The sequence below is a fragment of the Callithrix jacchus genome, chromosome 3, assembly GCF_049354715.1.
Source record: "Callithrix jacchus isolate 240 chromosome 3, calJac240_pri, whole genome shotgun sequence".
Taxonomy (NCBI): Eukaryota; Metazoa; Chordata; class Mammalia; order Primates; family Cebidae; genus Callithrix; species Callithrix jacchus.
Window position 1 is genome coordinate 191,473,449 of NC_133504.1, and position 27,412 is coordinate 191,500,860.

The following is a 27,412-nucleotide window of genomic DNA, read 5'->3' on the forward strand; positions in this document are numbered from 1 at the left end:
GGATTACGTGACCCCAGCAGAGAGAATGGCCTGGACGCCTGCCCCAGCCCTTATCCGTCCCCAGCACTGCTGGGACTCCTGCTCTTCTAGACAGGTGAGGGTGGCTCCAGCCCATCCTGGCGTCAGCTGGCCTGGCTTCGCAGCCTGCACAGGACCAGCCTTATCAGGCCCCGAACCTGCTGGAGGCCCCGGTCTGACCCCTGGGAGACCGGATCCCTTCCTCAACATCCAGCCCCAGGGGTGCTTTGGGGCCTCAGCCATCGCCCATTCTCAGGCCTGCCGGCCTCCAGGCATCTGTCCCCTGTGGGACCCGGCCATCAAGTCCCACGGTGGCCAAGGGACACCGGCAGCTCTTCCCCCCGTCAGACCACCCCTTCTCACCACCGCCACCAAACCGTCAGGGCGTGAGGACGCACCTGGGGAGGCACTGGGCTCAGGGTCCCCCTCCAGGGGTGGGAGCACCTTTGAGAAACCATCTGGCCTGGAACAAATCCCGCCCTGCCTGTGGAATCCCGGAGTCCGCTGCTGTCCGCCCAGCCGAGGACAGTGTGACGGGCAGGGCGGTGTGAATTAGACCTTCGCGCGTGGGCGCCCAGGGCGGCCGCGAGGTGGGGCGGGGTAGCCCACCCGTCAGAGGCCCGCCCTGGGTCAGGGCACACCCGAGCCCCAGCACGGGAGGCAGAAGCGGGGCGCCGCGATCCCCTTCCTGGAATTTTGCTGGAAACCCCGAGAGCGGGGCACGGCCTCCTTCAGCGGCCCGCCAGGGACCCCCAGGAGTGCGCTCGGACGGGACCACGCCCGACCCCACCTACGGCCGCCCTGGGCGCCCACGCGCGAAGGTCTAATTCACACCGCCCTGCCCGTCACACTGTGCAGGTGCAGCAGTGAGACCCCAGGCGGCGAGTGACCTGTCCACGGCCACACAGCTGGCCTATGGCAGGGGGGAAGGCGGCGAGCCTCGGGCTCCGAGACCGCGCGCCCCGAGCTGGGCAACGGCCAGAGCCACGGCTAGCGCCGGCCGCAACCGACCCGCTGCGCTCCCGCCCCGCCGCCTCAGGTCGCGGCCGCCGCTGTTCCTCCCTTCCGGGGCTGCAAGACGCCGCTGAGCGCTGGGCACGCAAGCACGCAGGGGGCGGGGCGTCGGCCCGGGGGCGGGGCCAGGCCGGCGTAGACGGCGCACGGCGGCCCCAGCGGGCGGTGCGGAGGCGGGACGCCTAGAGGCCCCGCCCACTTTGTCGCGCGGCGCGGCGCGGCTGAGGGCCGGCGTGGAGGCGGAGGCGGCTGACGGACGGGCTCGCGGCGGCGGCGGCGGGGTGCGGGCGGCCAATGAGGGCGGCCGGAGGGGGCGGGGCGGCGGCCGCGGTTTTGTTCCGCCGGGGCCGGGGCGCGTCGCCCTAAGCGGGGCCTGGGCGGCCGGCCCTCCTCTCGCTCCGCCGGCCCGCGGCCGCGCTCAGGTACCGAGCCCGGGCGGAGCGCGCCGCCGCCGCCTCCTCTGCTGTGCGCGCCGCCCACGCCTCAGCGCGCCGGCTGCGGGTGTTTCCCGCGGCACGCGGAGGGCGCGGGCCCTGCGCTCCGGGCTGGGCGCGTGGATGACCCCCGGGCCCGAGCCCCCGCGGTCCGTGCCCCTGTCCGGGCGACTTCCCCGCACGAGGCGAGGCCCGGCCTGGTGGCGGCGCGCCGTGGTTCGGTGGCGCGAGAGTCGCAGCGGTAAACGGGGCCTTGGGGCGTCCCGAGAGGAGCCCGGACGCGGGAGGCCGGACTTGCCCGGAGACCCGAGGAGGGGACTCGGGCGGACTCCGAAGCCGCTTTTTCTGCGTGGCCTGGAGGGTAAAGTCGCCGGAGTTTCCGGTGCCCACCCCGCACTCGGCGCCCACGCGCCGCCGCCCCACTCTAGCGGGGAGCGTTCCTCCTCGGTCGGAGCGCGGTCGCGGAGCCCCGTTCCCACGCAGCCCGTGTTAGTGAGTTTCCCACGGCATCCTCGGTGCCGCTTCTTGGCTGAGCTTCCGTAACTTTAAAGCACTTTCCGTGTTAAACTCAAACTGGACTCGCCCTTGACGCTCCTCTGCTGACCTCCCAGTGCTGAGAACTTCTTAAGATGGATGAGTTTGGCTTCCAGAATGTGCTGTGGCCGGTGCCAGCGAGTGGGCTGTCTCCGTGGCTCGCTGCCCGCCAGCCGCAGCCCCGGCTCCTTGTTCCGTCTCTCCCCGTCACTGCTACACTCGACTGGTCCCAGAAACAGAAATGAAAAGAATGTGCGTCCGTGTCACAGCATTTCAGAAGTGTAACCTGAGCTGATGGATGCTGCTTTAGAGACCCTGCTGTGGCCCGAGCCTGTCCCTGTCGCTCGGCAGAGTGGGTGCTGGAAGGGAGGTGCAGCCTTGCAGCCTGAAGGCAGGAAGCCGGGAATTGAATGAATGTTACCCCGAGCCTGTCCCTGTTGCTCGGCAGAGTGGGTGCTGGAAGGGAGGTGCAGCCTTGCAGCCTGAAGGCAGGAAGCCGGGAATTGAATGTTACCCCCAGAGCGCAAACCCGCGTTGTTTGGAAACAGTGGCTTTTCATTAAGTTGGGTTAGCGCAGGGAAGCCAGGTGGCGGGTCTTCGGACAGTTCCAGTTTCCCTGGCCGGCGCCATTGTCCCCCTCCTGAGTCCTCTGTACGCTGGGCACCAGGCCTTCTGTGGCCCCGTGCTGTCCCTTGGCCTTGGAGCTCAGTTCTGCAGCTTCGTCCCTCCGCTGTGCTCTGTGTTGCCGCCGTGAGGGTCGCCCTGGTCGAGGCCGTGGTAATGGTCCGTCCCTTTGGATGGATCCTTGCATTTCTTGACTTAGGTTGGACGTGGGGACCACAGAACGTTTCTCTTGCCACTTGAAGTATGTAAGTGCGAATGCCAAAGGAATTTTTTCTTTGTTTTTGGCACATGCGTGGAGGCCTTTCTAGTCATGGAGGTACTTGCTCGCATGCACTGATGTGCACAGGAAGCAGAAGCGGGAAGAGGCTCTAAGCTGAGAGGACACATTTCAGTGTGTAGATAGAAGAACGAAGCAGACAGGGATTTTTCGCCAGTGCACTGGGAACACTGAACGTGTCTTTTCAGCCGGGCGCGGTGGTTGAGGCCTATAATCCCAGCACTTTGGGAGGCCGAGGAGGGCGGATCACAGGGTCAGGAGTTTGAGATCAGCCTGGCCAGCATGGGGAAACCCTGTTTTTAGTACAAATATAAAAGCCAGGTGTGGCGGCACATGTCTGTAATCCCAGCTACTCAGGAGGCTGGGGCAGGAGAATTGCTTGAATCCGGGAGGTGGAGGTTGCAGTGAGCCTAGATCACACCACTGCACTCCAGCCTGGGTGACAGGATGAGATTCTGTCTCATAGTAAAAGAAAAGAAAGAAAATCCAGATTTTTGTGTCTGTGTCCTCGGCCTCCCACAGGAGGCTCTCAGGGGTGTTCACCTTGATTGCTGGGTTCGGACACCTGCCAGGCATCCCTGCTGTTACTGTTTATCCTTAGTGGCTGACTAGCATCTTTTGAGGCTGTGAGTGCTGTTTCTCGCCATGCGTTCTTCACAGATCCAGCAGCATGGATGCATCTGGCCAGAGATTGTTGTGTTGGGGTGTTGGTCAGGTGGTGGTTTTAAAGCACGTTCCTCATTCCCTCTGCACCCAGTAGTGGCTCCCCACTGCCCTGTGAGGAGGTGCTTTCCTGCCCCGCCCACCTCACCTGGGTTCCTGGGTTCCCGAGTCCCTGGGTCTGTGAGTTCTTGGGTCCTTGGGTTCCTGGGTCACTCGGTCCCTGGGTCTGTGGGTTCCTGGGTCCATGGGTTCCTAAGAATGTGAGTTCCTGGGTTCCTGGGTCTGTGGGTCCATGGGTTCATGAGTTCCTGGGTTTGTGGGTTCCTAGGTTTGTGGGTTCCTGGGTCTGTGGGATTTCCTGGGTTCCTGGATCCATGGGTCTGTGTGTTCTGGGTCCGTGGGTTCCTGGGTTCCTGGGTTCCTGGGTTCCTGGGGTTTGTGGGTTCCCAGGTTCCTGGGTTCCTATGTTAGTGGATTCTTGGGTTCCTATGTTTATGGGTTCCTGGGTTCCTATGTTAGTGGATTCTTGGGTTCCTATGTTTGTGGGTTCCTGGGTTCCTATGTTAGTGGATTCTTGGGTTCCTATGTTTGTGGGTTCCTGGGTTCCTATGTTAGTGGATTCTTGGGTTCCTATGTTTGTGGGTTCCTGGGTTCCTATGTATGTTTGTGGGTTCCCGGGTTCCTGGGTTCCTATGTTAGTTTGTGGGTTCCTGGGTTCCTATGTTAGTTTGTGGGTTCCTGGGTTCCTATGTTAGTTTGTGGGTTCCTGGGTTCCTGCATTTGCAGCCACTCCCTTTGCTCTGTGTCACCTGTAGGCTGCTGAGGAGCCATCCTCACTTCCTGTACCTTGACGGGTTCCAGCTCTTTTCTTTTCCCCAGCCCTGAAATCAGTCCCGTTTACCATTTCTACACAGACTATGAGTGTGAGGCCTGTTTTTTTCTTTTCTTTTTTCTTTTTTTTAAGACAGAGTCTTGCTCTGTTGCCACGCTGGAGTGCAGTGGTGCGATCTTGGCTCACTGCAGCCTCTGCCTCCCAAGTTCGAGCAGTTCTCCTGCCTCAGCCTCCTGAGTAGCGGGGATTACAGGCATGCACCACCACACCCAGCTAATTTTTGTATTTTTTAGTAGACATGGGGTTTCACCGTGTTGGCCAGGATGGTCTTGATCTCTTGACCTTGTGATCTGCCTGCCTCGGTCTCCCAAAATGCTGGGATTACAGGCATGAGCCACCGTGCCTGGACTAAATAAGTAGTAATTTCTCCCCCCCTTTTTTTTTTAAAGTAGAGACCGGGTTTCACCCTTTTGGTCAGGATGGTCTCGATCTCTTGACCTCATGATCTGCCTGCCTTCTTCTCCCAAAATGCTGGGATTACAGGCGTGAGACACCGTGCCCAGTGCGGCCTGTTTTTAAGATAAAATCCTAGTTCTTATTTTTTCAAGTTGTATTGTGGCTGCTGTCGCCTTTCTGGGGTTGTATGTGTGTTTGTATGTGTGCTGAAACCAGGAGGTTTCAGAGGGCAGGTGAGCAAGCCCCTCGTGGTGCATGGTTGAAGGAAGCTGGCCCCTTTTCTTGCAGGAGTGGGTGGTGGGATTATGGAGGGAGGCCAGCTTGTCAGCCATAGAGCCCCATCCTGTGAGGGCTCAGAAGCTGGGACAGAGGTGAGTCTGGGCCATGACTGTGAGCTGGCACCCCAGTTGCTGTGGCTTTTCCCCAGCTGACATCCGGCCAGTATTGGGTATGCAGTGTGGCTGGCTCTGATCTGTGCTGCTTAGTTTGAGACAGTTTGAATGGAGCCCCTGCTGTGGATAGACCTTCTTCTGAGGCATCACAGTGGGCCTGGCTGGCCCTGGCCTGGCGCAGGGCACCCCTCTTGGAGTCCAGGGTTCTTAGCTGTGGGCTGGAGGTGATAGTGGTGGCTGCCAAGGGTGGTGGGAGTGGTCAGCACTGAGTGTGCAGTTTCAGATCCAGTGAGCCAGGCAGGCACAGCCTTTAGCTGATGTGGTGTGTCCCCTGGCCTGGAGCAGCCCCATGGGTGGATGGCACCTGTCAGGACCTGTGCCTGGGTTCGATTGGCCCAGTACCCTGGGCCTGGCAGCCTCGGGGCTGTACCTGCTGACGGGAAGGCCCCGAGCCAGGCCAGGTGGCCCGCTGTGCATGAAGCTGCTGTGTTGGTGGTGGCACCTTTGCCCTGCCCCTTGTTCAGGAAGATGCTGGCTTTTGGGCTCTGGGGAAGTGCCTGTTGGTTCCTGTTGAGAGCAGGTGTACATTTTAAGCATGTAACGTGGGTATTACCCATGTTGAAACCTTTCCAGCGCTGGCAGAAATGTGCATGTGAGTCTCCTCTGGCCTCTTACATTACTGGTTGGTGCCGTGAACTTGGATGCTGCCTGCCTTCCTAGTGTGCCTTTCATGGCCAGGCAGTCCTTCTGATGGGATGGCTCACGTGGCTCCCACATGCCAAGCTTTTGGGGCAGATGCTCATGAGTGGTGCTGCCACGAGCATCTCACCTGGGTTCAAAGAACGAAGCAAACATATTTTTTCCCAGTGGGCTGGGAACACTGGAAATGGTTTTTAGGCAGGCGCGGTGGCTCAGGCCTGTAATCCCAGCACTTTGGGAGGCCGAGGAGGGCGGATCACAGGGTCAGGAGTTGGAGACCAGCCTGACCAGCAGGGTTGCCTTTGTTGGTGAAGGTGCAGCCTGGGCTTTAGCATCCTTGCCGAGGGGCAGCCTGTGGGACCCAGGAGACAGGCGGGAAGCCAGAGCCAGGCAGCAGCTGAGGAAGAACACCCTGGAGGTTGTGTGGAGGTGCTGTCACTGCGGTCTTCATTCCCAGGCACTTTTCTTTTTCTCTGGAGTTCCTTTTTAGGGGTTTCCTGGTCTTCATGGAGGTGCCATATCACTCTGAGGGCAGAGGCCGCTGCCAGGGAAGGTCTCGCCTTCCCCCTGGTGCTCTTGTCCAAGTTGCTGGTTTTGCTTGTTTGCCCTACCTCGTCTGTTTTGGCGTCTGTTGGGTCTGAACTAGGTGGCCATGGCAGCTGCTCACCCCCAACAGTGGGACCCTGAGAAGGGTCGAAGCTGGGGCAGGTGGGGACACGCTGGGCGCCTTGACCAGTTAGTGTCTGTTGGAAGCAGTCCCAGGGCTGCCTTGCAGCCTCTGCCTGCAGTATAGTTGGGGCTGCCCATGCCTGGGGCTGGAGCGCTTAGGGCCTGAAAGACCCTCTGAATTCTCGCCCTTCCTCAACTGGCCCCTTGCTGTCAGCAAGCCGGGTGCAGACCCTGGCAGGCTCCCTGTGCCCCAGCTTCAGTGCAGAGCGCTTGCCCAGCTGGCTGGTGTGGGGGTGGGGGTGGTTTTGGCCACTTGGAGCAGAAGGGGGTGGGTAGTCAGGGTTTCTGCATTCCTGGCTTGATACTGGCTTTCCAGCAGCTTCCCAGCTTCCAGATGTCCTTGCCATTGTCTCCCGTCCTGTTTTCTCTTTTGGAGCAGGGGCCTGGGGTGGCCTTTTTTCAATGGAGGCTTCCGGAGGGTGGGTCTGACATGCTTTTGCCTTTAACCAGAAGACCACTGTGATTAGATTTTGCGGAACAGAACTCGCATGGTAGTTTTGAAAATGGGAGGGAGGGTGTGAGGCGGGATTTCAAAAATACTTTATACACTGGGACTCCACACGTGACAGCAACATCAGGGAAATGGTTTTGCGTGATTTCTCTCTTTTGAGAAACAGATACAAATCCTGAAGAGCCCGTGGGTGTGGACCGTTCATCAGTAAAGTGGAGACGTGACCTTGAGATCTGGCTCGGACCTTGCAGTGCCGGGGCCCTCTCAAGTCTGATGTTCCAGGACTTCAGTGCCTGTTGGTGTGGACGGAGGACACAGGGCCCCAACCATGGTCACACTCATCACGGAGAAGCTGCAAAGCCAGAGCCTGGATGACCTCACCTGCAAGGCCGAGGCTGGCCCGGTAAGCAGCTGTGGGTGGTTCGAGGCTGGGTGCTGCTCACCTGCACTGTCACAGGGGAATGGCCACCCTGGGAGGTGGAGGCCAGGGCTAAGTTCTCAGGGGCTTGGGGGGCTCTGCTGGCCAGGGATGGGGGTGTCTGGTGCACATGTGGGCCCCAGAGCCCCAAGTGCAGGTGTGCCTGTTACCGTCCAGTCAAGCAGCAGCACGCGTCCCCAGTGGACTCCCTGTCCCTCCCCTCCTGTCCCCCCTGCCAAGGGAGCCTCTGTCTTGGATTTCATCACCATGTTAGCTTCTTCGGGTTCGGACTTCCTGCCGGTGGGTTGATTCTCCTGCAGCCGTGGTGAGTGGACTTCAGATGTACCACCTGCAGGGCCTCCCACCCTGGTTAGATGGCAGATCCAGAAGGAGGTGGCTGATGTCTAGCCGGGAGGGTCTTGCCAGGCCCTCAGAGCCAGCAGGGGTTCTTGGAGTGCCTGCCAGTCCTGTCCTGGCTTGGATGTGGCTCTGGAGGCATGGGCACACTGCATTTGTAACCTCTTGCAAGTTACGGAAATGAGAGGGCAGTGGGAAAACTGTGAAGTCTCAGGCCTCTGGACCCATCTTCACCTCAGGGGGTTCCAGTGAGAGTCTGAGGGTCCCAGCTGAAGCCGCTCCTCCTGAGAGTTGGCGAGTGTGGGTGCTGGGCTGTGGGAGGTGGCCTGTGGCCCAAACCTTTGCACTGCTTGTGGGGCCTGGTGCTCAGGGCCACTGTGACCAAGGTGACTGTGGCAGCGCTGGCCGTGTCCTACAGCCAGTACCTTTCCAGCTGTCAGGCTGAGTGTGGGAGGTGGCCGAGGCGGGGAAGGCAGTGCCTGCCTGGTGTCTCAGAGACTTGCTGGCTGCAGAGCTGTGTTCTTTCCAGATACCATGGCTGCTTCCCATCTTTTCTTTTCTTTTTTTTCTGGAAGCAGTCCTGCTCTGTTGTCCACGTTGGACCGTAGTTGCACCATCTCAGCTCACTGCAACCTCCGCCTCCTGAGTTCAAGTGATTCTCGTGCCTCAGCCTCCTGAGTAGCTGGGATTATAGGTGCCCACCACACCCGGCTAAATTTTTGCATTTATTTATTTAGTTTTTGAGATAGAGTCTCGCTCTGTCACCCAGGGTGGAGTGCAGTTGTGTGATCTCGGCTCACAGCCACCTCCGCCTCCCGGGTTCAAGTGACTCTCCTGCTTCAGCCTCCTGAGTAGCTGGGGTTACAGGCCCTTATTTTTGTATTTTTAGTAGAGATAGGGTTTTACCATGTTGCTCAGTCTGGTCTTGAATTCTTGACCTCGCGATCCGCCTGCTTTGGCCTCCCAAAGTGCTGGGATTACAGGTGTGAGCCACTGTGCCCAGCATACATTTTGTGTTTTTAGTAGAGATGGGATTTCACCATATTGGCCAGGCTGGTCTTGAGCTCCTGGCTTTCAGTGATCCGCCCGCCTCGGCCTCCCAAAGTGTTGGGATTACAGGTGTGAGGCACTGCACTCGGCCCCATTTTTCCTTTTGATTAAAAGGAGAAAATATTTATTTATTTAGAGACAGAGTCTCACTCTGTCACCGAGGCTGGAGTGCTGTGGCACGATCTCGGCTCACTGCACCCTCCGCCTCCTGGGTTCAAGTGATTCTCTTGCCTCAGCCTCCTGAGTAGCTGGGACTGTAGGCACCCACCACTACGCCTGGCTAACTGAGAAAACATTTTTAGGGCCAGGCCCATTGGCTCATGCCTGTAATCTCAGCACTTTGGGAGGCCAAGGTAGGCAGATCACCTGAGGTCAGGAGTTTGAGACCAGCCTGGCCAACATGGAGAAACCTGTCTCTACTAAAAATATAAAATTAGTTGAGCGTGGTGGTGTGTGCCTGTAATCCCAGCAACTTGGGAGGCTGAGGCAGAGGTGGAGGTCGCAGTGAGCTGAGATCGTGTCATTACACTCCATCCTTGGCAAAAAGAGGGAAACTCCATCTCAAAAAAAAAAAAAGAAAAACAAAAACAACAAAAAAGAGAAAACACTTTTATTTTTATTCTTTTTTTTCTTTTTCTTTTTTTTTTTTTTTCAAGACAGGGTTTCACCATGTTGGTCAGGCCTGTCCTGAACTCCTGACCTCAGGTGATCTGCCCGCCTGGGCCTCTAAAGTGCTTGGATTACAGGCGTGAGCCATCACGCCTGGCCGAGAAAACATTTTTAAGAGCAAGACCAAAGGATACAGAGCAGCACATGTCTATCAGATGGCTGCGTGCCTCTGAGGACACTTTTGGGAAGTGGACATCAGCTAGGGCCTGGGCGGCTTTCCAGGGAGGTGGCTGTGCAGCATGCCTGCCGGGCCTGGGAGGTGTCTGCACAGATGTCCTGGTGTGGGGTGACCCACAGGCTCCCATGTCCTCCGCGCTTTAGGTGACCACTCTTCACCTCTCTTTTTTTCAGCTTTTATTTTAGATATGGGGGTACATGTGCAGATTTGTCACTTGGCTTGTGAGCATAGTCCCTAGTAAGTAGCTCTTCAGCCTTTGCCTCCTCCCTCCCTCCCATTCTTTACCCCTTTATGGAGCATTTGTCCACTGACAGAAGGCAGTGCGGGCAGCTCCTTGGTCAGCCTTAGCCTTAGGACAGGAGCCTGGGACTCCTGCAGGGTGAGTGGTCATAAGGGTCCCGTCACAGCCTGCTCCTGCTCCTGCTCCTACGGACTCAACTGGCTCTGTTAGTGGTCATGGCGGCAGTGCCCTCATTAATGGAATTAAGTGCCCTTAAGAAAGAGGCCCCAGAGAGGAAGCCAGCCCCTTCAACCATGCATAGATACAAGGGGAAGGGCCATCTGTGAACCAGGAGGTGGCTTTACCAGACACTGAATCTGCTAGTCCCTTGACTTGGACTTCCTGCCTCCAGGACTGTATGGAATAAGTGTTTTTGATAAGCCCCCACCTGAGCCTGTGGGACCTGGCTGGCCGGCCTGTCCTGGCTCCCGGGGACCCCGACTCTGTTTGCCCGCTATACCCATGTTCCCTGTGGCCAGCACCACTGGGAGTAGCTGCTGCCCCTGGTGTGTCTTTGCACAGAATTGGTCAAATCGGGGGCTTGGGGGCCTGTGGCTCCTTTGAGCTGCCCTTGGGAGCCGTCTTGCCCGATGGGAAGGTCCTTTCCTTGCTGGACATCTCTCTGCGGCAGTGTGGGGCTGGGTGCTGTTCATATGGCCCTGGGGATGGGCTGCTGTGCGGAGCAGGAAGAGAGTGAGGTCCTGGTGCTTGCTGGGGGAGGCCCAGGCCTGGGAGGATCTACAGCAACAAGGGTCTGTGTCGTGAACCTCTAGCAGAGCCACCTCTCCTCATTTCCCGGGGTGGGAGAACCTGGAGGTCATCTGGTTCCTGTGCCGCAGCAGGCCCTTTCCCCATGGTGTGGCCAGGCGTCCACAGCTCCACACCGCCGTGCTGGCTGAGGCGGGACCCTGTGTGTAGGCGGCCTGTCTGTGGATGGGTGGCTGTTTTTCGGGTTACAGACCCAACTCTCATTCCCTTTATGGGAAGCAACGAAGGATTTCCTTTTCATTTCATCATGTTTGGAAATGTTATCACAGGGGGCAATGCTGGGGGACTTAGGAGGTAACTGAGAGGTTCTGAGGTGTGGCAGAGAAGCAGAGGGGCTGCTGTGCCCAGACCCTGCCGGACAGCCATGTCCTCCACACAGGTGGCCTTCCGCATTCTCACAGACCAGGAGGCTCTGGGAGGCTGGGGAGCTTGCTTGGGGCCCATCCTTTGCAGGGCGCTGCGCCCTGCCTGCACGGGAGAGCATGTGGGAGCAGACACAGAGTGGCCCCCAAGCCATGGCTTACCAAGCAGCTCCCTGGCACTTCATGGCGTTTCCCTTGTTGCCTCCCTGCAGACCCTCAAGCTGCCACCATGCCCAGTGGCTTTCCTGCTGTGAGGGAGGGGACCCTGCCCTCTGGACTGCCCCCAAGGCCGCCCAAAGGCAGGAGGGCCTGAGCTTCAGGAGCAGCAACAGGACACATGCCTGTGGCTTGGACCCAAAATATCCATTTACTGTTATAGCTCCTTTATAAAGAAAAAAAGGTTAAAAATATCCATTTACACAGTTGAATTTTGTTAGGTCTTAATAAAACTGTGCTTTTTATTTTATTTTTTGAGACGGAGTTTCGCTCTTACTGCCCAGGCTGGAGTTCAATGGCCCAGTATTGGCTCACTGCAACCTCTGCCTCCCGGGTTCAAGCAATTCTCCTGCCTCAGCCTCCCAAGTAGCTGGGATTACAGGCACGTGCCACCATGCCCAGCTCATTTTGTATTTTTAGTAGAGACGGGGTTTCTCCATGTTGGTCAGGCTGGTCTCAAACTCCTGACTTCAGGTGATCCACCCACCTCAGCCTCCCAAAGTGCTGGAATTACAGGTGCGAGCCACTGTGATCGGCGCATTTTATTTTAATAACTAGAAAGAAAACGCGGGGAAAACAGAACTTGCTGCAGTGAAGAGAACGCAGGGTTGTTATTGCTGAATTCTCACGTGTCAGTAACAGTATTGAAACGTCTCTTCTCCGTCACTTTCAGTATTCTGCTGAAACCCTGAAAAAGAGTGGTCGTCTCTTTGCTTTGGAGCTCCGTGGTGAGTGCTTTAGGAGCTGTGGCCGGAGGCGTGAGCAGGGTTGAGCCAGGCTCCTGGCTGGGAGGGTCCTGGACGCAGAACATGAGCCTGATCTTCAGAAGCCTAGGAAAGCATTCATGTGCCCTACGCGGGGGCTTGGATGGTCCCTGCTGCCGTCCTCCCATGGCTGGGCCAGTGGTCAGGAGTAGTCTGTGAGCAGGACAGCCTGTGTAGGGTGTGAGCCCAGCCAGGTCTCTCCCTCCTCAGCTGGTGGCGCCCAGGGGTCTGCTACGCCCTTGCTGGAAGGCCCACCCTGTGGCCACTAAAAGAATAGAATGGTGTGGCTGGCATGGCTTCAGTGTTAGCTGGAGGGTGCTGTGGCATACTGGGTGGCACACCCGCTGTCCATGCCCTGGAGGCCATGGCTCTGGGGCGTCCTGGCCAGGGAAGCCACAGCTGTGAGATGCCTGGCCGCAGAGGAGGGAAGTGTTCTGAGGATGCAGGAAGGTTTTAGCAAAGCGGTCGGGAGAGCAGAGCCTTGTGGTTGTTTCAGGGAGGCACTGGCCGGGAGGCTGAGACCTCCTTCAGACACGGCATCCCCTTAAAAAGTGAGCCGAGTCCCGCAGCCAACCTGGTGAGAGCAGGCGGGGCTGTTGCCCACTCTGTGCCATGGACATCTCTGAGAAGCACGCCTGGGCGATGGCAGTGGCTCTGCCCTTGGTGGCTCTGCCGGACCGTTTGCCAGGATGGCTGTTACCCCATGCAGTGGGAAGAGGCTGGGCCTGCCCTGTGGCTCACCCGTCTCTTCCCCTGCTTCTTTGTGTCTTTTCTGTAGACCAGAGTCCCTGGAAGGTCTTATGTGGAGGACGGCCTGTTGGGAGCCAGGCAGCCGCAGGCCCTGATTTCTCCTTCCTGCTGGGCCTGTCTGCTGCGCACACCATGGGTCTCCAGTGGCGGCCAGAGTCCCCGGGCCCAGGCGCGGGCCTGGGTGCAGCCAGCACCATGGTCCCCAGTGAAGGCACAGGGCCGTCCACGGCGCCACCCACCAAGCGTCATTGCCGGTCCCTGTCAGAACCTGAGGAGCTGGTGCGCTGCCGGTCCCCCTGGCGTCCCAGCGGCTCCAAGGTCTGGACTCCAGTCTCCAAGAGGCGGTGCAACAGTGGTGGGAGCGCCACGCTGCAGGGAAGCCCGGGTGCCGTTCTGCCGAGGAGTGCCCTGTGGTTGGCTGGCCCCACCTCACCTGCCACGCCCCGGCCGTCCTCGGCCAGCAGCGGCTTCGTGGACAGCAGTGAGGGCAGCGTAGGCTCAGGCCCACCCTGGTGTTCCACGGAGCCCTGCTTGCTCTCCGCGAGGCGCCGCCTGTCTCTCTCACAGGAGCAACTTGCAGGCGCGGGCACGCCCCTGCCCTCAGCCAGCAGCAGCCCGACGTCCACACCTGAGCTGGGCCGGCCCCGTGGGCTGCTCCGGTGCCGCTCACAGCCATGTGTGCTCAGTGGGAAGAGGAGCCGGCGCAAACGGAGGCGCGAGGAGGACGCCAGGTGGATGCGCCCATCCTTGGACTTCCTGAAAATGACACGGGTGAGGCTTTCTTGTTCTGAGGACTCAGGGAGGGCAGGTCTGAACACGATAGTGCTGCGGTAAGGCTGGCCGATTCCCTGGGATGCGGCTGCTACCATCTGGCTGGCTTCTGGACTGGGAGGAAAGGAGTGAGGAGAGCCATTCAGAGTGGGGTGGAGTGATCAGAGCACCCAGGTCACCCCACCTGCCCCGCACAGGCCCAGGGTGGCCGGCTAGGCTCGTGGGGTGTGGCCTGGGGGAAGCAGCAGGAGCAGATCTGTGCGTGTCTGGCCTAGCTGAGCCACCTACCTCGGCTGCTGGGGAGCCCCCTGCCCAGCTTTTTCTGGGGTGATGTCCCAGGAAGTGAGAGGCTATCCTGGGAGCCCCACTCGAGGCAGAGCCTGGGGTCCTCTCTTGTGAGAGCCAGTGGGTGCCCATGCTGCACCTCAGAGCCCAGCAGCGCCTTTGCACCTCGGTACTCCACAGGCACCTCCTTCGGAAACTGTCAGGATATGTGAGAGAGCCTGCACCCACCTGAAGATTCTCAGTGCCGCCCACCTGCCCACACCCACCCGCATCACAGGCCGTGCTTGGCACAGAGTTCAGGAAGGAGACAGGACTGAGGAGGTGTCCTGAGGTCTCGCTCTGTGTTACCAAGGGGGTGTGTTCACCTCCATGTGCTCAGAGACCTCTGGGACCCTGGCATCGCTCAGGGAGCTTTGGGCAGTGGCAGAAATTAACAGGACTTTCTGACGCCAACTCTTGAGTGCAGGCCTGAGTGGGGCTGTGGCTGAGGTGGGACGGGGTCAGTGTCAGCCTCTCTCTTCAGTAACCTGTGGCCTTGACAGCCCCCGACCTCTTGCCCCCAGGCCCATCCTCCGGGCCTCAGGCCTGCCCGTACCCTGCCTCTGAGGGCCATGGATGTGGCAGAGCTGTGCACAGGGTGTGAGTGGGGCGTCTGTCCCTCGGACGTGTGCTGTGCTGTTTTACTCTGGTGGGTTGGGCCTGGGCATCCCGTGGGGACTGGAGAAGGGGCAAAGACGACCTAGATCCTCCTCAACCTGGCCACAGCTTAGAGAGAGCAGTGTGGCTGGCATGCCGGGTGGGATTCCCAGCTTCCTCTAGGATGCTGGTGCTTGGTCACGCCAAGGGTGGTGTGAGCATGGCCTGTTCTGATCAGTGGATTCTCCAGACGATTCTCCCTGTGGGCTTGAGGTGAGTAGAAAACCCAGACTTCCCTGCTCTGAAGCTTTTCTGCAGAGAGCAGGGTTTAGAGAAGAAGCCTCTCGTCTTTTGCTGTGAGAGATGGGCTGACCTGGGGAAGCCACCACATGCTGGAAAGCTGGTGGCAAGCTTTGGACACACCGGGCTGTTCCTGCTTGCCAGGGCTCTGGGTGTGCACGGCATGGGTTTCAGGACCTGCCGGGATCAGGAGGGATAGGAGCAAAGGAGGGAGCTGCGGGCTCTGCACGTTGCTGGGCGGGGAAGGGATGGTGCCAGGGGCGCATTGATGACTGGGCAACATCAGCGCGCCCTCGAGACGACCCTAGGTTTCTCAGATGCCTGGGGGCAGACTGATGGGAGGGGGTGAGTGGTGATTGAGGACCCTTGGGAGACGCTGCGTGGGGCTCAATCTGGAGATGGGGCACCCCCGGTAGAGTGCAAGGTGTGGGTAGAGGCAAGGACTCTCCAGACCCAGGACAAGGGCTTGTGGGCACCCGGGGTGTGTGGTGTGTGGGGGAGACAGGTGAGAGGAGGTCAGGGCTGTCATCCAATGCCGTGTGGTGTGTGTGTATGTGTGTGGGCACGTGTGATATGTGCTCTGGGTGTGGTATGTGCTGTGTGGTGTGTATGATATGTGTGTGTGGTATGTGTGGTGTGTGTGTGGAGTGTGTGGTATGCATGGTATGTGTGTGTGGTATGTATGTGGGGTATTGTGTGGTGTGTGGCATCTGTGTTGTGTGTGTGGTATGTGATATGTGGTGTGTAAGTGGTAGATGTGATGTATGTGTGTGACATCTATGTGTGGTGTGTGATATGTGTGTGTGAGACGTGTGGTGTGTGGTCTGTGGTAGTGTGTGGTATGTGTAATGTGTGTATGTGGTGTGTGGGTGGTATGTATGGTGTGTGTGTGGTATGTGTGATGTGTGGTGTGTGGTGTGTATGGTGGGTGTGTATGGTCATATCGTGTGTGTGGGGTGTGTGTGATGTGTGTGGTATGTGATGTGTGGTCTGTGTGGTGGGTGTGTGTGATGTGTGGTCTGTGTGGTGTAGTCTGTGTATGGTTGTGTGGTGTGTGATTTCTGTGGTGTGTGTGTCTGGTACATGGGTGGATGCCTGGTTTCTCTCTGGGAGGAGAAACCCCCGCTGTGTGGGAACTGGATTCTTGACCCCAGGACTGGGGCTGTGCGGGGCATCCATCTCTCAGATCCGTGTAGCCCCGGCTTTGGGCGCCTTGCTGAGCTGGCCTGTCCCTGTCCACGCGAGCAGCAATCGCCCGGGCTGCTGTCCCGTCCTCTCGGTGTTTGTCCGATCGAGCCCTCCTTCCTCTTGACCCCGTTTCTTCGGTCTCAGGCCTTCATACCCCGCTTGGCTACCAGGACATCATCCTAGTGGCTTTGTTGTCTCTACTTTTGTCACCCTCAACCTTTTTTTTTTTTTTTTTTTTGAGATGGAATTTCGTTCTTTTTGCCCAGGCTTGAGTTCAACTATACAATCTTGGCTCACTGAAACTTCTGCCCCCCGGGTTCAAGCGATTCTCCTCCCTCAGCCTCTCGAGTAGTCGAGATTACAGGTGCCCGCCACTATCCTGGCTGATTTTGTATTCTTTTTTTTTGAGACAGACTTTCGCTCTTGTTACCCAGGCTGGAGTGCAATGGCGCGATCTCGGCTTACTGCAACCTCTGCCTCCTGGGTTTAGGCACTTCTCCTGCCTCAGCCTCCTGAGTAGCTGGGATTACAGGCACGCGCCACCATGCCCAGCTAATTTTTTGTATTTTTAGTAGAGACGGGGTTTCACCATGTTGACCAGGATGGTCTCGATCTCTTGACCTCGTGATCCACCCGCCCCGGCCTCCCAAAGTGCTGGGATTACAGGCGTGAGCCACTGCGCCTGGCAATTTTTGTATTTTTATTAGAGATGGGGTTTCATCATGTTGTCCAGTCTGGTCTTGAACTCCTGGCCTCAGGTGATCCACCTGCCTTGGCCTCCCGAGGTGCGGGGTTATAGGTTCGAGCCCCCGGGCCTGGCCCACCCTCAGTCTTGATACCACTGGCAGAGTGAACTCTCTACAATGAGCACTAGTCCTCTCCCTGGACAAGCAAACCCGAGACCATCCAGGCTTAAAACTCCACGTCTATGTTAAAAACAAAACCGAACCGGCCGGGCACAGTGGCCCACACCTATAATCCCAGCACTTTGGGAGGCTTAGGCTAGCAGATCACTTGAGGGAAGAAGTCTGAGACCAGCCTGGCTAACATGGTGAAACCCTGTTTCTACAAAAATACAAAAATTTGTGTGCACCTATAGTGGTGGTGTGCACCTGTAGTCCCAGCTACTTGGGAGACTGAGGCAGGAGAATCGCTTGAACCTCGGAGGTGGAGGTTGCAGTGAGCTGAGAGCACACCACTGCACTCCAGCCTGGGTGACAGCAAGACTGTGTCTCAAAACGAAAACAAAACAAAAAACCAAAACCCAAACCATGCCTGTGCCCACCTCACAGTCAGACACCGGGCCGTGCCACCTCACAGTCAGACACCGGCCCCGTGCCACCTCACAGACACTGGTCCGTGCCACCTCACAGTCAGACACCGGCCCCATGCCACCTCACAGTCAGACACTGGCCCGTGCCACCTCACAGTCAGACCCGGCCCGTGCCACCTCACAGTCAGACCCGGCCCGTGCCACCTCACAGTCAGACACCGGCCAGTGCCCACCTCACAGTCAGACACCGGCCCGTGCCACCTCACAGACACCGGGCCATGCCACCTCACAGTCAGACACCGGCCAGTGCCCACCTCACGGTCAGACACCGGCCAGTGCCCACCTCACAGTCAGACACCGGGCCGTGCCACCTCACAGTCAGACACCGGCCCGTGCCACCTCACAGTCAGACACCGGCCCGTGCCACCTCAGGTCTGGGAGGCCAGTGGTGAGGCTCTGCTCAGGCCTCCCTGGGACTGCAGTCAGCCAGACTCTCGTTACCTGGAGGTGAAACAGAGTTTTGCTCTTTTTGCCCAGGTCGGGCAAGTTTACCCACGTGGCTTTTGGCAGGAGGCCATAGTTCTTCGCCACATGGGCCTCTCTGAGGGGCAGCCTGAGCGTGTTCACGACGTGGCAGCTGGATTTCCCATAGTGGGTGACCCCAGTGGGCACGAGCGGGCCCTACAGAGCCCTGTGTGACCTGGTCCTCACCAGCCGAGGTTTTGTCTGCTCCTTGACTCTGCCCAGCCCTTACCCAGTGGGAGGAGGATCGGGCTTCACTTTTTGAAGGGAGTGATTTTAAAACCTCTTTCTCCGTAAGGAGTGCGGTCAGGAACAGTGCTTGTGGAATGGTGTTGGTGTTGACCTTGGCTCTGGTGTCCCCCCGGCCCTTGTGCTAGAGTTTGGTTGGCCACAGGCAGGTGGTGAGGTGGGTACAGAGGGCCAGGAGGAGGTGTGGCGTTACATGGTGAGCGTAGCTACACATACCTTACGGTGACTGTGTGTGTGTGTGTGTGTGTGTGTGTGCAGAATCACTAGATTTTGGTGTTTTAAGAAAGGTGCTGATGTCTTGTGATTGGGAGTTAGTGCACTGCCCTGTGAGGGCTGAAACTCCCGTTTTCTGCTCGTCGCTGGTGACGTGCACACAAGCTGTTTTCTTATTTATTTATTTATTTTTTGAGACGGAGTTTCGCTCTTGTTACCCAGGCTGGAGTGCAATGGCGTGATCTCGGCTCACCGCAACCTCCGCCTCCTGGGTTCAGGCAATTCTCCTGCCTCAGCCTCCCGAGTAGCTGGGATTACAGGCACGCGCCACCATGCCCAGCTAAGTTTTTGTATTTTTTAGTAGAGACAGGGTTTCACCATGTTGACCAGGATGGTCTCAATCTCTTGACCTCGTGATCCACCCTCCTCGGCCTCCCAAAGTGCTGGGATTACAGGCACGCGCCACCACGCCCAGCTAATTTTTTTGTATTTTTTAGTAGAGACAGGGTTTCACCGTGTTGACCAGGATGGTCTCGATCTCTTGACCTCGTGATCCACCCTCCTCGGCCTCCCACAGTGCTGGGATTACAGGTGTGAGCACCGCGCCCGGCCCTTCAGTGACTTTCTTAATGAGCTAGAACAGTATGGGTATTGCATGCCCCACTCCTCTCCTGGGACTCAGCCTCACGTGAAATCAGAGCTTTTGTTTATTTGCTTCGTGGGTGCTGGGTGATAACTGCTTGCCCTGGAGTGTGCCCCGCCTTAAATTTAGCCGTTTCCGTCTGCTTGCTCGTTAGTGTCGTCAGTGTGACAGTACTCATCACTTTCTGGTAAAAAGCAGGTTTATGGGGCAGGGGGCCTCATCAAATGTCAGCAAAGCCCATGAAGTGACAGGCAGTGTCTTCAGGGGCCACATCTGCAAACCCAGAGCCCTGTGGGCTTTGGCTGCAGAGGACCACGCCAGGGCTCCCAAGGGCCCAGGGCTGCGTGTTTTTCCCTCTTTTCAGCTCTTTGTTTAGCCCACCTGAAAACGGGCCCCACCTTTCTCCACGCTCCTCATCTGCCACCTGTGCACCCCTCCCTGTCAGCCCACCTGCCCCCAGCCCGAGCCCACCCCAACCTGCCCCCTGCCCGAGTCTGCCCCTACATACCCCCTGCCAGCACTTACCGAACCTGCCCCCTGCCTGTGCCACCCGAACCCTGCCCACTCCCACCCCCCACACATCCTCTGCCCATACCCACCCTCAGCGGCCCCCTGTCTGCACCACTCCCACCTACCCCCTGTCTGCACCACCCCCACCCGTCCCTGGCCCTTGCCCACTCCCATCCACCCCCAGCCCGCGCCCACCGTCACTTGCCCCTAGCCTGTGCCCACACCCACATGAACCTGTGGCACCTTTGGTGAATAGGTGGCTCCCAGCCTGGGTTACCGGTCAGTTCCTGTTTTTGTTTTGTGTTTTTGAGACAGGGTCTCTTTCTCTTTGTTGCCCAGACTGGACAGTAGTGGCATAATCACAACTCACTGCAGCCTCCATCTCCTGGGCCCAAGTGATCCTCCCACCTCAGCCTCCTGAGTAGCTGGAACCACAGGTGCACACCCCTGTGCCCAGCTGATTTTCTTATTTTTTTTTAAGAGACAGAGCCTCACTGGCCCGGGTTGGTCTCGAACTCCTGGGCTCAAGCCGGTGTCCCGCCTCACCTCCCAAAGTACTGGGATTATAGCGTGTTTCCTAGTTCCTTTTGTGTCACGCTCCTCTCCACCTCAGGGCCAAAAATAAATGCTCTGATTGTCCTCAACAACTTGTATAATTGTGTGTGTGGACAATCAGTCCTTGCCCTGGGTGGACACACATACCCACTGCACACTCACCCCCATGCTTCTGTGCACACTCACGTTCGCTCACACCTGTACCTCTGCTGTGCTGTGCTCTCACCTGGCAGGACTCGAGGGTGGCCCAGCTCCAGTCGGCGTCCCTGGCATGTGTTGTGCGGTCTGCGGCTGGGCTCACCCCTCAGGACTCCTGCGTCAGGGATGACATGGGGACGGTTTGGTGATCGTCCCTCTCCTGCCACCCCCTCCTTCTGGTCTGAGTGTAGGCCTCTCGAGTTGTCGGGGGGCTGCTGTCTCACTGAGCAGGGTGTGGGGCACCACCTTCCCTGCCTTGCCCTTGCAGCCAGTGCATGTTTTCACAGGAAAACATTGAGGATTTTCTGCTTTTTTTCTTTTGAGGCAGAGTCTCACTCTCATTGCCCAGGCTGGAGTGCACTGGTGCAATCTTGGCTCACTGCAACCTCTGCCTCCCAGGTTCAAGTGATTTTCCTGCCTCAGCCTCTGGAGTAGTTGGGATTATAGGCGTCCGCCACCTTGCCTGGCTAATTTTTTGTATTTTTAGCGGAGACGGTGTTTCACCCTGTTGGCCAGGCTGGTCTTGAACTTCTAACCTCAGGTGATTCACTCACTTTGACCTCCCAAAGTTCTGGGATTTCACGTGTGAGCCACTGCAACTGGCTTTTATTGGTGACGCTCCGTTTTCTGCTTTTATTGGCAAAGCTGCATTTCAAAGTTGAAATTAAAATATGACCATAGAAAATAAGCACATCAGTTATGGTTCTAGCAGAGTGTGGGAGCAGCTGCTGGTTTCTAGAAAAGCATGTGCTTTTAGGGTTTTGAAAAGCTTTTGCAATGTAAAAAAGACCTTGGTCAGCCATCTCTGGAGAGACTGAGGCTGCTGCAGAGCTGGAAACAGCTCCCTGTGTGGCCCTGCAGCAGGGTCACCTGGAACCTGAGGAGTTTTTCAGAATGGCAGTCAGCTTCGGGGTCAGCAGATACCTCGGGGGTCAGAAACCTAAGGCCAAGGTGCATGTCAGACCGCTGTGTTTGGAGGTCTTGGGTTTATTGAGCAGATGGGGCCTCCATGGGCCCCTCCTGCACCTGCTGAGCCGTTTTCTTCGTGTTCCCTGTGTGAAAACTGAAAAGCCAAATGCTTAGAGCAGCTCCTGGTACCAAGAAAAGGACTGACTTTGTGCTGCTGTGACAAAATACCCCAGACTAGGCCGTTTCTAAATAATAGAAATGTGTTTCTCAGAGTTCTGGAGGCTGGGAGCCCAAGACCCAGGCCCCGGTAAGTCTGGTGTCTGCTGAGAGCCTGGTCTCTGCCTCCAAGTCGGCCCCTGTTGCTGTGTCCCCACCTGGTGGAGGGCATGGAGGACACAGAGGACTGAGCTGGTTCCCTCCAGCCCTTTACAAGGCTCTACTGTCCCGTGCAGGCCCACAGGACCCGATCGCTTCCCGGAAGGCCCTGCCTCCCAACGCCACGGTAGAGATTTGGAGGGGACACTCAAGCTGTAGCAGGGACCATCAGGATACGGAGTGTCTGAGACAACACAGACTGGAGATCTGGAGCTTGTAGCTGCTGCTCTCAGACCTTCTCTCCAGGAGCCACGCTCAGGGTGGTCAGAGGTGGTGAGTGAGGTGGCAGAGCCGAGTGCTGGGCAGGGGGCGTGCTGCTGGGTGCTCCCTCCACACCTCCTGAGGGACACCAGCCGCCCCATGCCTCTTGGGGTGAGGAGCCGGTGCCATCAGCAGCTGCACGGTTGGGGTAGAGTCCCTCTCCTGCCTCTGAGTGGAGGGCTGGGAGCTAGGGAGGATCTTTGGTCTCTGGCTTGCTGGCTTTTTTTTTTTGAGATTGAGTTTCGCTCTTGTTGCCCAGGCTGGAGTGCAATTGTGCGAGATCGGCTCACCACAACCTCCGCCTCCTGGGTTCAAGCGATTCTCCTGCCTCAGCCTCCCAAGTAGGTGGGATTATAGCTATGCGCCACCATGCCCTGCTAGTTTTATATTTTTTGTAGAGATGGGGTGTCTTCATGTTGGTCAGGCTGGTCTTGAACTCCTGATCTTAGGTGATCCGCCTGCCTCTGCCTCCCAAAGTGCTGGGATTACAGGTGTGAGCCACTGCGCCTGGCCGGCTTCCTAGAATTTCAAGGCTCATTTCTCACTCATATGCATACCCTTCATTCGCAGCCCGAGCAGGTCGTCTGAGCAGTCTAGAATGTTCTGTCCATGCTTTCCTTAGAAGAAACCTGCAGGGATGGGAGGGCGCTCAGCAGAGGCAGCAAGGGGTCTCGGGTCTCGGTGCTTCTCACACTGGCCTCCTCGCCGGACCCTCGCCGAAGCTTGCTCTGGCCGTCTCTGTCCCTGCCCATGCCCTGTGGCTCTGTGGCTCGGCCGGGCTGGCCTTGTCCTCCTTTGGCAAGAGGGAGGTGCTTGGCTTTGCCCGGCTGCCTGTTTACACACGTGCTGTGCTGTGTTCCAGGCACCACCAGGCCCTCGGGGAGCCCTCCCCACCCCCGGCTGCTGCACAGTGACCCAGTGGCCAGGGCCACCTTGGCTGTGAGGGGACCATGTGAGCCCCTCCCACATGGCGGATGGAACTTGAGCTTTCGCAAGAGAAAACCAGGGTTTGAGTTTGACAAAAACCAGAGGCCTTGGCAAGGAGTAGGTACGGATGTGGCTGAGACGGGGCCCTGGGCGTTTGCTGAGTGGGAGGGTTCCCTGACCTTTCAGGGTTTGACTGGCTTCCAGTGGCTGAGGTAACCCACGTCAGGTGCCGGAGGCTCTCTGGCTGTCAGCCGGGGCCACTGCACCCGCTAGACTGATGGAAGGGCCTTGCACACGGTTTGAAAGGCCTCTGCACTTGGGAGCCTGGAAGAATTGGAAGGTGTGATCTTTGTGTTTTGAACAAGAGTTTTGTGTTTCACTGCTCAGGTGGAGGTGACCTTCCAACTGCAGTGACGGTAGCAGAGGCTGGGACTGTGCCCGGGGGCGGGGTGGAGGCGGACAGGCGGCACAATCCAGGCCAGCACCCGCCCAGGAGCCTCGGTTCCCACCGTCTCTACAGCCCTGTGCGGCCTTGGCGGGCGGTGTTGGGTGCGGGCTCTGCAGCTGCCGCATCTGGGCAGCCGTGGTTTCGCCTCCACTGACCGTGTCCTCAGAGGCTTTCAGAGCCCACTCATTTCAGGCTCTAGGTGTGCACTTGTGCCCGCGAGGGCGAGTCATGCGTCCGAGGCCTCGATGTGGCTCTTGCGCCATCTGTTGGGTCAGAACCGTCAGTCCTGAGGGTAACTGTCGTGGTTTGAAATGGAAGGAAACTGGCCCCTGAAGGTGTGTAACTTCCCCGCCACCTCCAGGGCATTCGTGGTTCGGCCTGGTGGCGCCCCAGACTGCATAGTCATGGTCGAGGCCCGGCCTCCATACCATCCAGCAGGAGCCTGGGAGGCCACATCCTCAGGCTGAGCCTGGGGCTTGCACATACCAGTGACGCTGATGGGAAAATTCACTTTGATTTGAATGGAAAAGAAATTATTTTGTGACCAAAACATGTGGCCAGTTATATCTTCAAAGATTTGAGTGAGGTGGGGCCTGGTGGCTCATGGTTGTGATCCCAGCACTCTGGGAGACTGAGGTGGGTGGGAGGATTGTTTGAGCCCAGGTCTGGGAGACTGAGGTGGGAGGATTGTTTGAGCCCAGGAGTTGGAGACCAGCCTGGGCAACAAAGCAAGACCCCATCGCTGCAAAAAAATTACGAAGGTTAGACGGGCCTGATGGTGTGTGCCTGTGGTCTCAGCCCCTCGGGAGGCTGAGGTAGGAGAATTGCTTGAGCCGGGAGGTGGAGACAGCAGTGAGCTGTGGTGGCACCACCGCACTCTAGCTGGGAAACAGTGAAACCCTGTCTCAAAAAGAAAAAAATGTTATTCTTTAGAATTTTACTTCTCAGTGATTCACTTTTTATAGGAGAACCACAGAGACAGAAAATATGTCACTTTGTCTTTTAGAGCCCAATAATGTCCTTAGAAAAAAGTAGCTCTGTCCCCAAGGGCCGTGTGCCTTTATAAAAAACAGTTGCCGGGAAGTGTTTAACTTTTTTTGAGACAGAGTTTCGCTCTTGTTGCCCGGGCTAGAGTGCCATGGTGTGATCTTGGCTCACCGCAACCTCTGTCTCCTGGGTTTAAGCTATTCTCCTGACCTAGCCACCCGAGTAACTGGGATTACAGGCATGCGCCACCACGCCCAGCTAATTTTTTGTATTTTTAGTAGAGATGGGGTCTCTCCATGTTGGTCAGGCTGGTCTTGAACTCCCAACCTCAGAGGATCTGCCTGCCTCAGCCTCCCAAAGTGGGATGACAGGCGTGAACCACAGTGCCCGGCAGGGAAGTGTTTTAGGTTCCTGTCTGTGGAGCGTTTTCTTGCTCTGGATGAAGGTGGTCTGGGGAGTTTCTTGGGTCCTGTGGAGTTGGCGAGCTTGCTCTCTAGGTCATAATTTTAAGTGGCCGGGGTTGCTGTGTCAGTGTGGCCTGCGCCTCATCATTGGCATCATCGTGCTCTATGCCCTGCAGGCGTGACCATTGGCACCCACGTGCCCTCACAAGCCTGAGCCATGAGTGAGGTGTCTGAGGCCAGCGTGGGTGTGGTCCAGGAGGGTAGCGTTGACCCTGAGGGGCCTGGAGGCGCCCCAGGAGTGGGGCTCGGTAGGAAGGCTGCTCACGGTGGAGTTGGACGTGTGGCGTGGATGGTGCTAGGCACCGCAGATGGGGGCCTTTAGGCAAGGGCCAGAAGGTGGCAGGGGTAGGGCCCAGGCGTGCTGAGGGGCTGTTGCCCTGGCCATGGCCTTGGACTCGTGCCCCAACTGGACCCGCCTGCTGGGTCTCAGGACCCTGGAGATGACTGGGTGGGTGGAGACTCTGCCAGCAGCTCAGAGCACTCCAGTTGGAGGGTGCAGCCTGGGGGAGCCCCTATCCCTAATAGGCCTCGTGAAGGGGGCTGCTGAGATTTGGCCAGGGGCAGAGTGAGAAGGGGGTGGTGGCAGCACCTCTGGAGAGCAGAGGGAGCACCAGGGCCTGATACTCAGGGCCCTGCTGTGGGCAGGCCTGGGCATGGCGTGGGGGGCTTGAAGCTGCCAGCCTGGGATGAGGGTGGGCTTTGCCCAGGGAGCCCCTGTCTATGCACCTCTCTGTCGCATGTGTTTTGAGATGAGAATGATTTGCATGCATTTCTATTTGTGTAACTATTAGGGGAGTAGGTGCGAGGATGGAGAAGGTGGGAGCCTCGCCTGGCGGGCCCCTGAGGGCATGGACGAGGTGGGGCTCCAGGGACCTGATGGGCACAGGTTGGGGAGAGACAGAGCCACCGCAGGGCCTCAGACGTGTCTGTGAGGTGTCTGCTGAGAGCCCCCTGGGTAGGCTGTTGTCGGAAGTGGAGGCACTAGGTACCCTCCCTGGCCAGCCCACCGTTGGCTGAGACAAGGCTGTCACCTGTGAGCCCTGGGTGTCTGAGGGGCTTGCTCAGGTGTCAGGTGCCCACCAGCCTGGTATGTCGGGGCTGGGCAGGGCCAGGCTGTGTGTCTCTGGTACCAGCTGGGCAGGGGCCGAGGAGAGCTGAGGTACCAGCTGGTTGGGCCAGGGTGGGCGTGGGCAGAGTCTGAAGAAGGGGCCCCAAGGGCTGTGGCTGGTGTAGAGAGGACAACTGCTTTGTATGCTCTTGGGGATGGCCAGACCCCTAGCACACGGAGCCCTCGATGGGTCGGTGGGACGCTGCCTCCCAGGTGACCTGCTGGAAATGCTTTAAGCCTGTGTCTTTTCTATTGCAGACTTTAAAAAATTCAAAAAGCCTTTGCTCCCTCAATTATGAAGATGACGACGAGGATGACTCCCCAGTGAAGACGGCTCTGCCTGCCCCAAGTGACTCCTGGGGCCTCCCGGCCATCGCCATGCCTGGCTGCAGCCAGATGGGCTGCAGGACCAGCCCCGGCCGGTGGGCCTCGAGGGAGTCTGTGGCCGGTGATGGCTCCAGCAGGAGCAACGGGGACCCCAGTGACGGGGACAGCTCCGGGGAGGAGGGCGTCTTCCCCAGGGCCCGAGAGGAGCTGGACCTGGAGCAGATCGAGAAGAACTGAGGCTGGCGGGAGCTGGCTGGGGCTGCGGGTGCCCCACCTGCTTTGGTGCACAGAGTAGGCCTCCCGCTGCTTTGAACACTGAGGCATGATTTTCATTCCGCTTTCCCAAAGAAGCATTTCGCATTTTTATGGCTTTTGCAGTTTGGGAGAGAGCTTCTCTATTCGGGATGCATTTCAGAAGGGCGTTCTATTAAACAGATTAGCACGGGTCTGCATTCCTCATGAAAAGCCTGCCGTGCAGGGCGCCTTGCGTGCTTTAGTTGCTGGGAAACCCCAGGCCTGGTGGTGAGGGCCCCACTGGCCCTGTGCGTCCCTCTCTCCAGAGGGTCACTATGCTTGGGACTTGCACCAGGACGTCTGTGCCCGTGCACCCTGTCACCCACACGCCAGCTGTGGCTGCCTGGCTTTCTACCAGTGGCAGTGAGGCCGTTTGGGGCAGGCCGAGCTGCCATGAGTCCATGGTTCCTGTGGCCTGGGAAGGCCCGGGCGCCTTTGGGTGGGGCGTGGTGCCTGGCCTTTGGGAAGGCCGTCCTGCTGGCCGCACCCGGCAGCACCCAGTCTGAATTTAATAAAAGGCGCTTGCTTCGCACTGTGACTGATGAATTTTCATTTCCACCAGTTGAAGTGGGCCTGGCTTCGCCTCGGGCCTCTGGTCTGGCTCAGCACCAGCCGGGGCAAGGGACTTCCATTCTTCCTCCTGCACTTTTAACAAAATCATAGGGGTTTCGGGTTTGCAATAGCAAAAGAAAACATTCACAGTTTGGGGGAATTTTCTTGATTTTTTCTCCCCCAGGAAAGTTCACGGAAAGGTATTGAAGTTGGCCAGTGCCACTTTCGTAACTGATGTGGGCCGCAGAGCAAAGGTGGGCAAAGGCGGCGAGTGCTGTGGTCCTGGATCAGCCTTCCTGAGCCGAGCTGCTCTGGTGAAAGTGAGGTTCTGCCCTGCGAGACAGAGGACGGGGCTGGGGGATCTGGGGCCTTGGCAAGCAGGAGCCCCTCCCTGGCCAGGCCCTGCCCTCCTCCGCTGGGGCAGTGCCTACTCCTGCTGTGCTGGCTTGGGGTCAGGAGCCCCTCTGTCCTTGGCGGGCCCT

General features: G+C 58.1%; 2 protein-coding genes across 8 annotated transcripts; both read left to right on the forward strand.

The window, feature by feature from the left end:
• The first annotated feature begins 933 nt into the window (after positions 1 to 933).
• On the forward strand, positions 934 to 7,526 carry LOC144581694 (uncharacterized). The gene is made up of 3 exons (XM_078366078.1): positions 934 to 1,057; positions 1,123 to 1,958; positions 7,284 to 7,526. Exons 1-3 carry the CDS (start codon positions 934 to 936, stop codon positions 7,332 to 7,334), a joined length of 1,011 nt encoding a protein of 336 aa, XP_078222204.1. The 3' UTR covers positions 7,335 to 7,526.
• On the forward strand, positions 1,231 to 26,910 carry FAM53A (family with sequence similarity 53 member A). Of its 7 annotated transcripts, none has more exons than XM_035294351.2 (5): positions 1,231 to 1,313; positions 7,290 to 7,526; positions 12,095 to 12,149; positions 12,964 to 13,706; positions 26,016 to 26,910. In XM_035294351.2, the coding sequence occupies exons 2-5, from the start codon at positions 7,452 to 7,454 to the stop codon at positions 26,319 to 26,321; spliced, it is 1,179 nt and encodes a 392-aa protein (XP_035150242.1). In that variant the 5' UTR covers positions 1,231 to 1,313; positions 7,290 to 7,451; the 3' UTR covers positions 26,322 to 26,910. The 7 variants fall into 7 exon arrangements, with proteins under 7 accessions (XP_035150242.1, XP_008991969.1, XP_078223861.1 ...); XM_008993721.5 differs by lacking the exon at positions 1,231 to 1,313 and adding an exon at positions 1,376 to 2,869; XM_078367735.1 differs by lacking the exon at positions 1,231 to 1,313 and adding an exon at positions 1,376 to 2,488.
• Positions 26,911 to 27,412: the final 502 nt, after the last annotated feature.

Coding starts and splice junctions, on each gene's coding strand:
- FAM53A (XM_035294351.2), top strand. CDS start 7,452: ATGGTCACACTCATCACGGAGAAGCTGCAAAGCCAGAGCCTGGATGAC. Junction 12,150..12,963: donor CTTTGCTTTGGAGCTCCGTG/GTGAGTGCTTTA, acceptor TCTTTTCTGTAG/ACCAGAGTCCCTGGAAGGTC. Junction 13,707..26,015: donor ACTTCCTGAAAATGACACGG/GTGAGGCTTTCT, acceptor TTTCTATTGCAG/ACTTTAAAAAATTCAAAAAG.
- LOC144581694 (XM_078366078.1), top strand. CDS start 934: ATGGCAGGGGGGAAGGCGGCGAGCCTCGGGCTCCGAGACCGCGCGCCC. Junction 1,058..1,122: donor CTCCCGCCCCGCCGCCTCAG/GTCGCGGCCGCC, acceptor TGGGCACGCAAG/CACGCAGGGGGCGGGGCGTC. Junction 1,959..7,283: donor TTCCCACGCAGCCCGTGTTA/GTGAGTTTCCCA, acceptor CTCTCTTTTGAG/AAACAGATACAAATCCTGAA.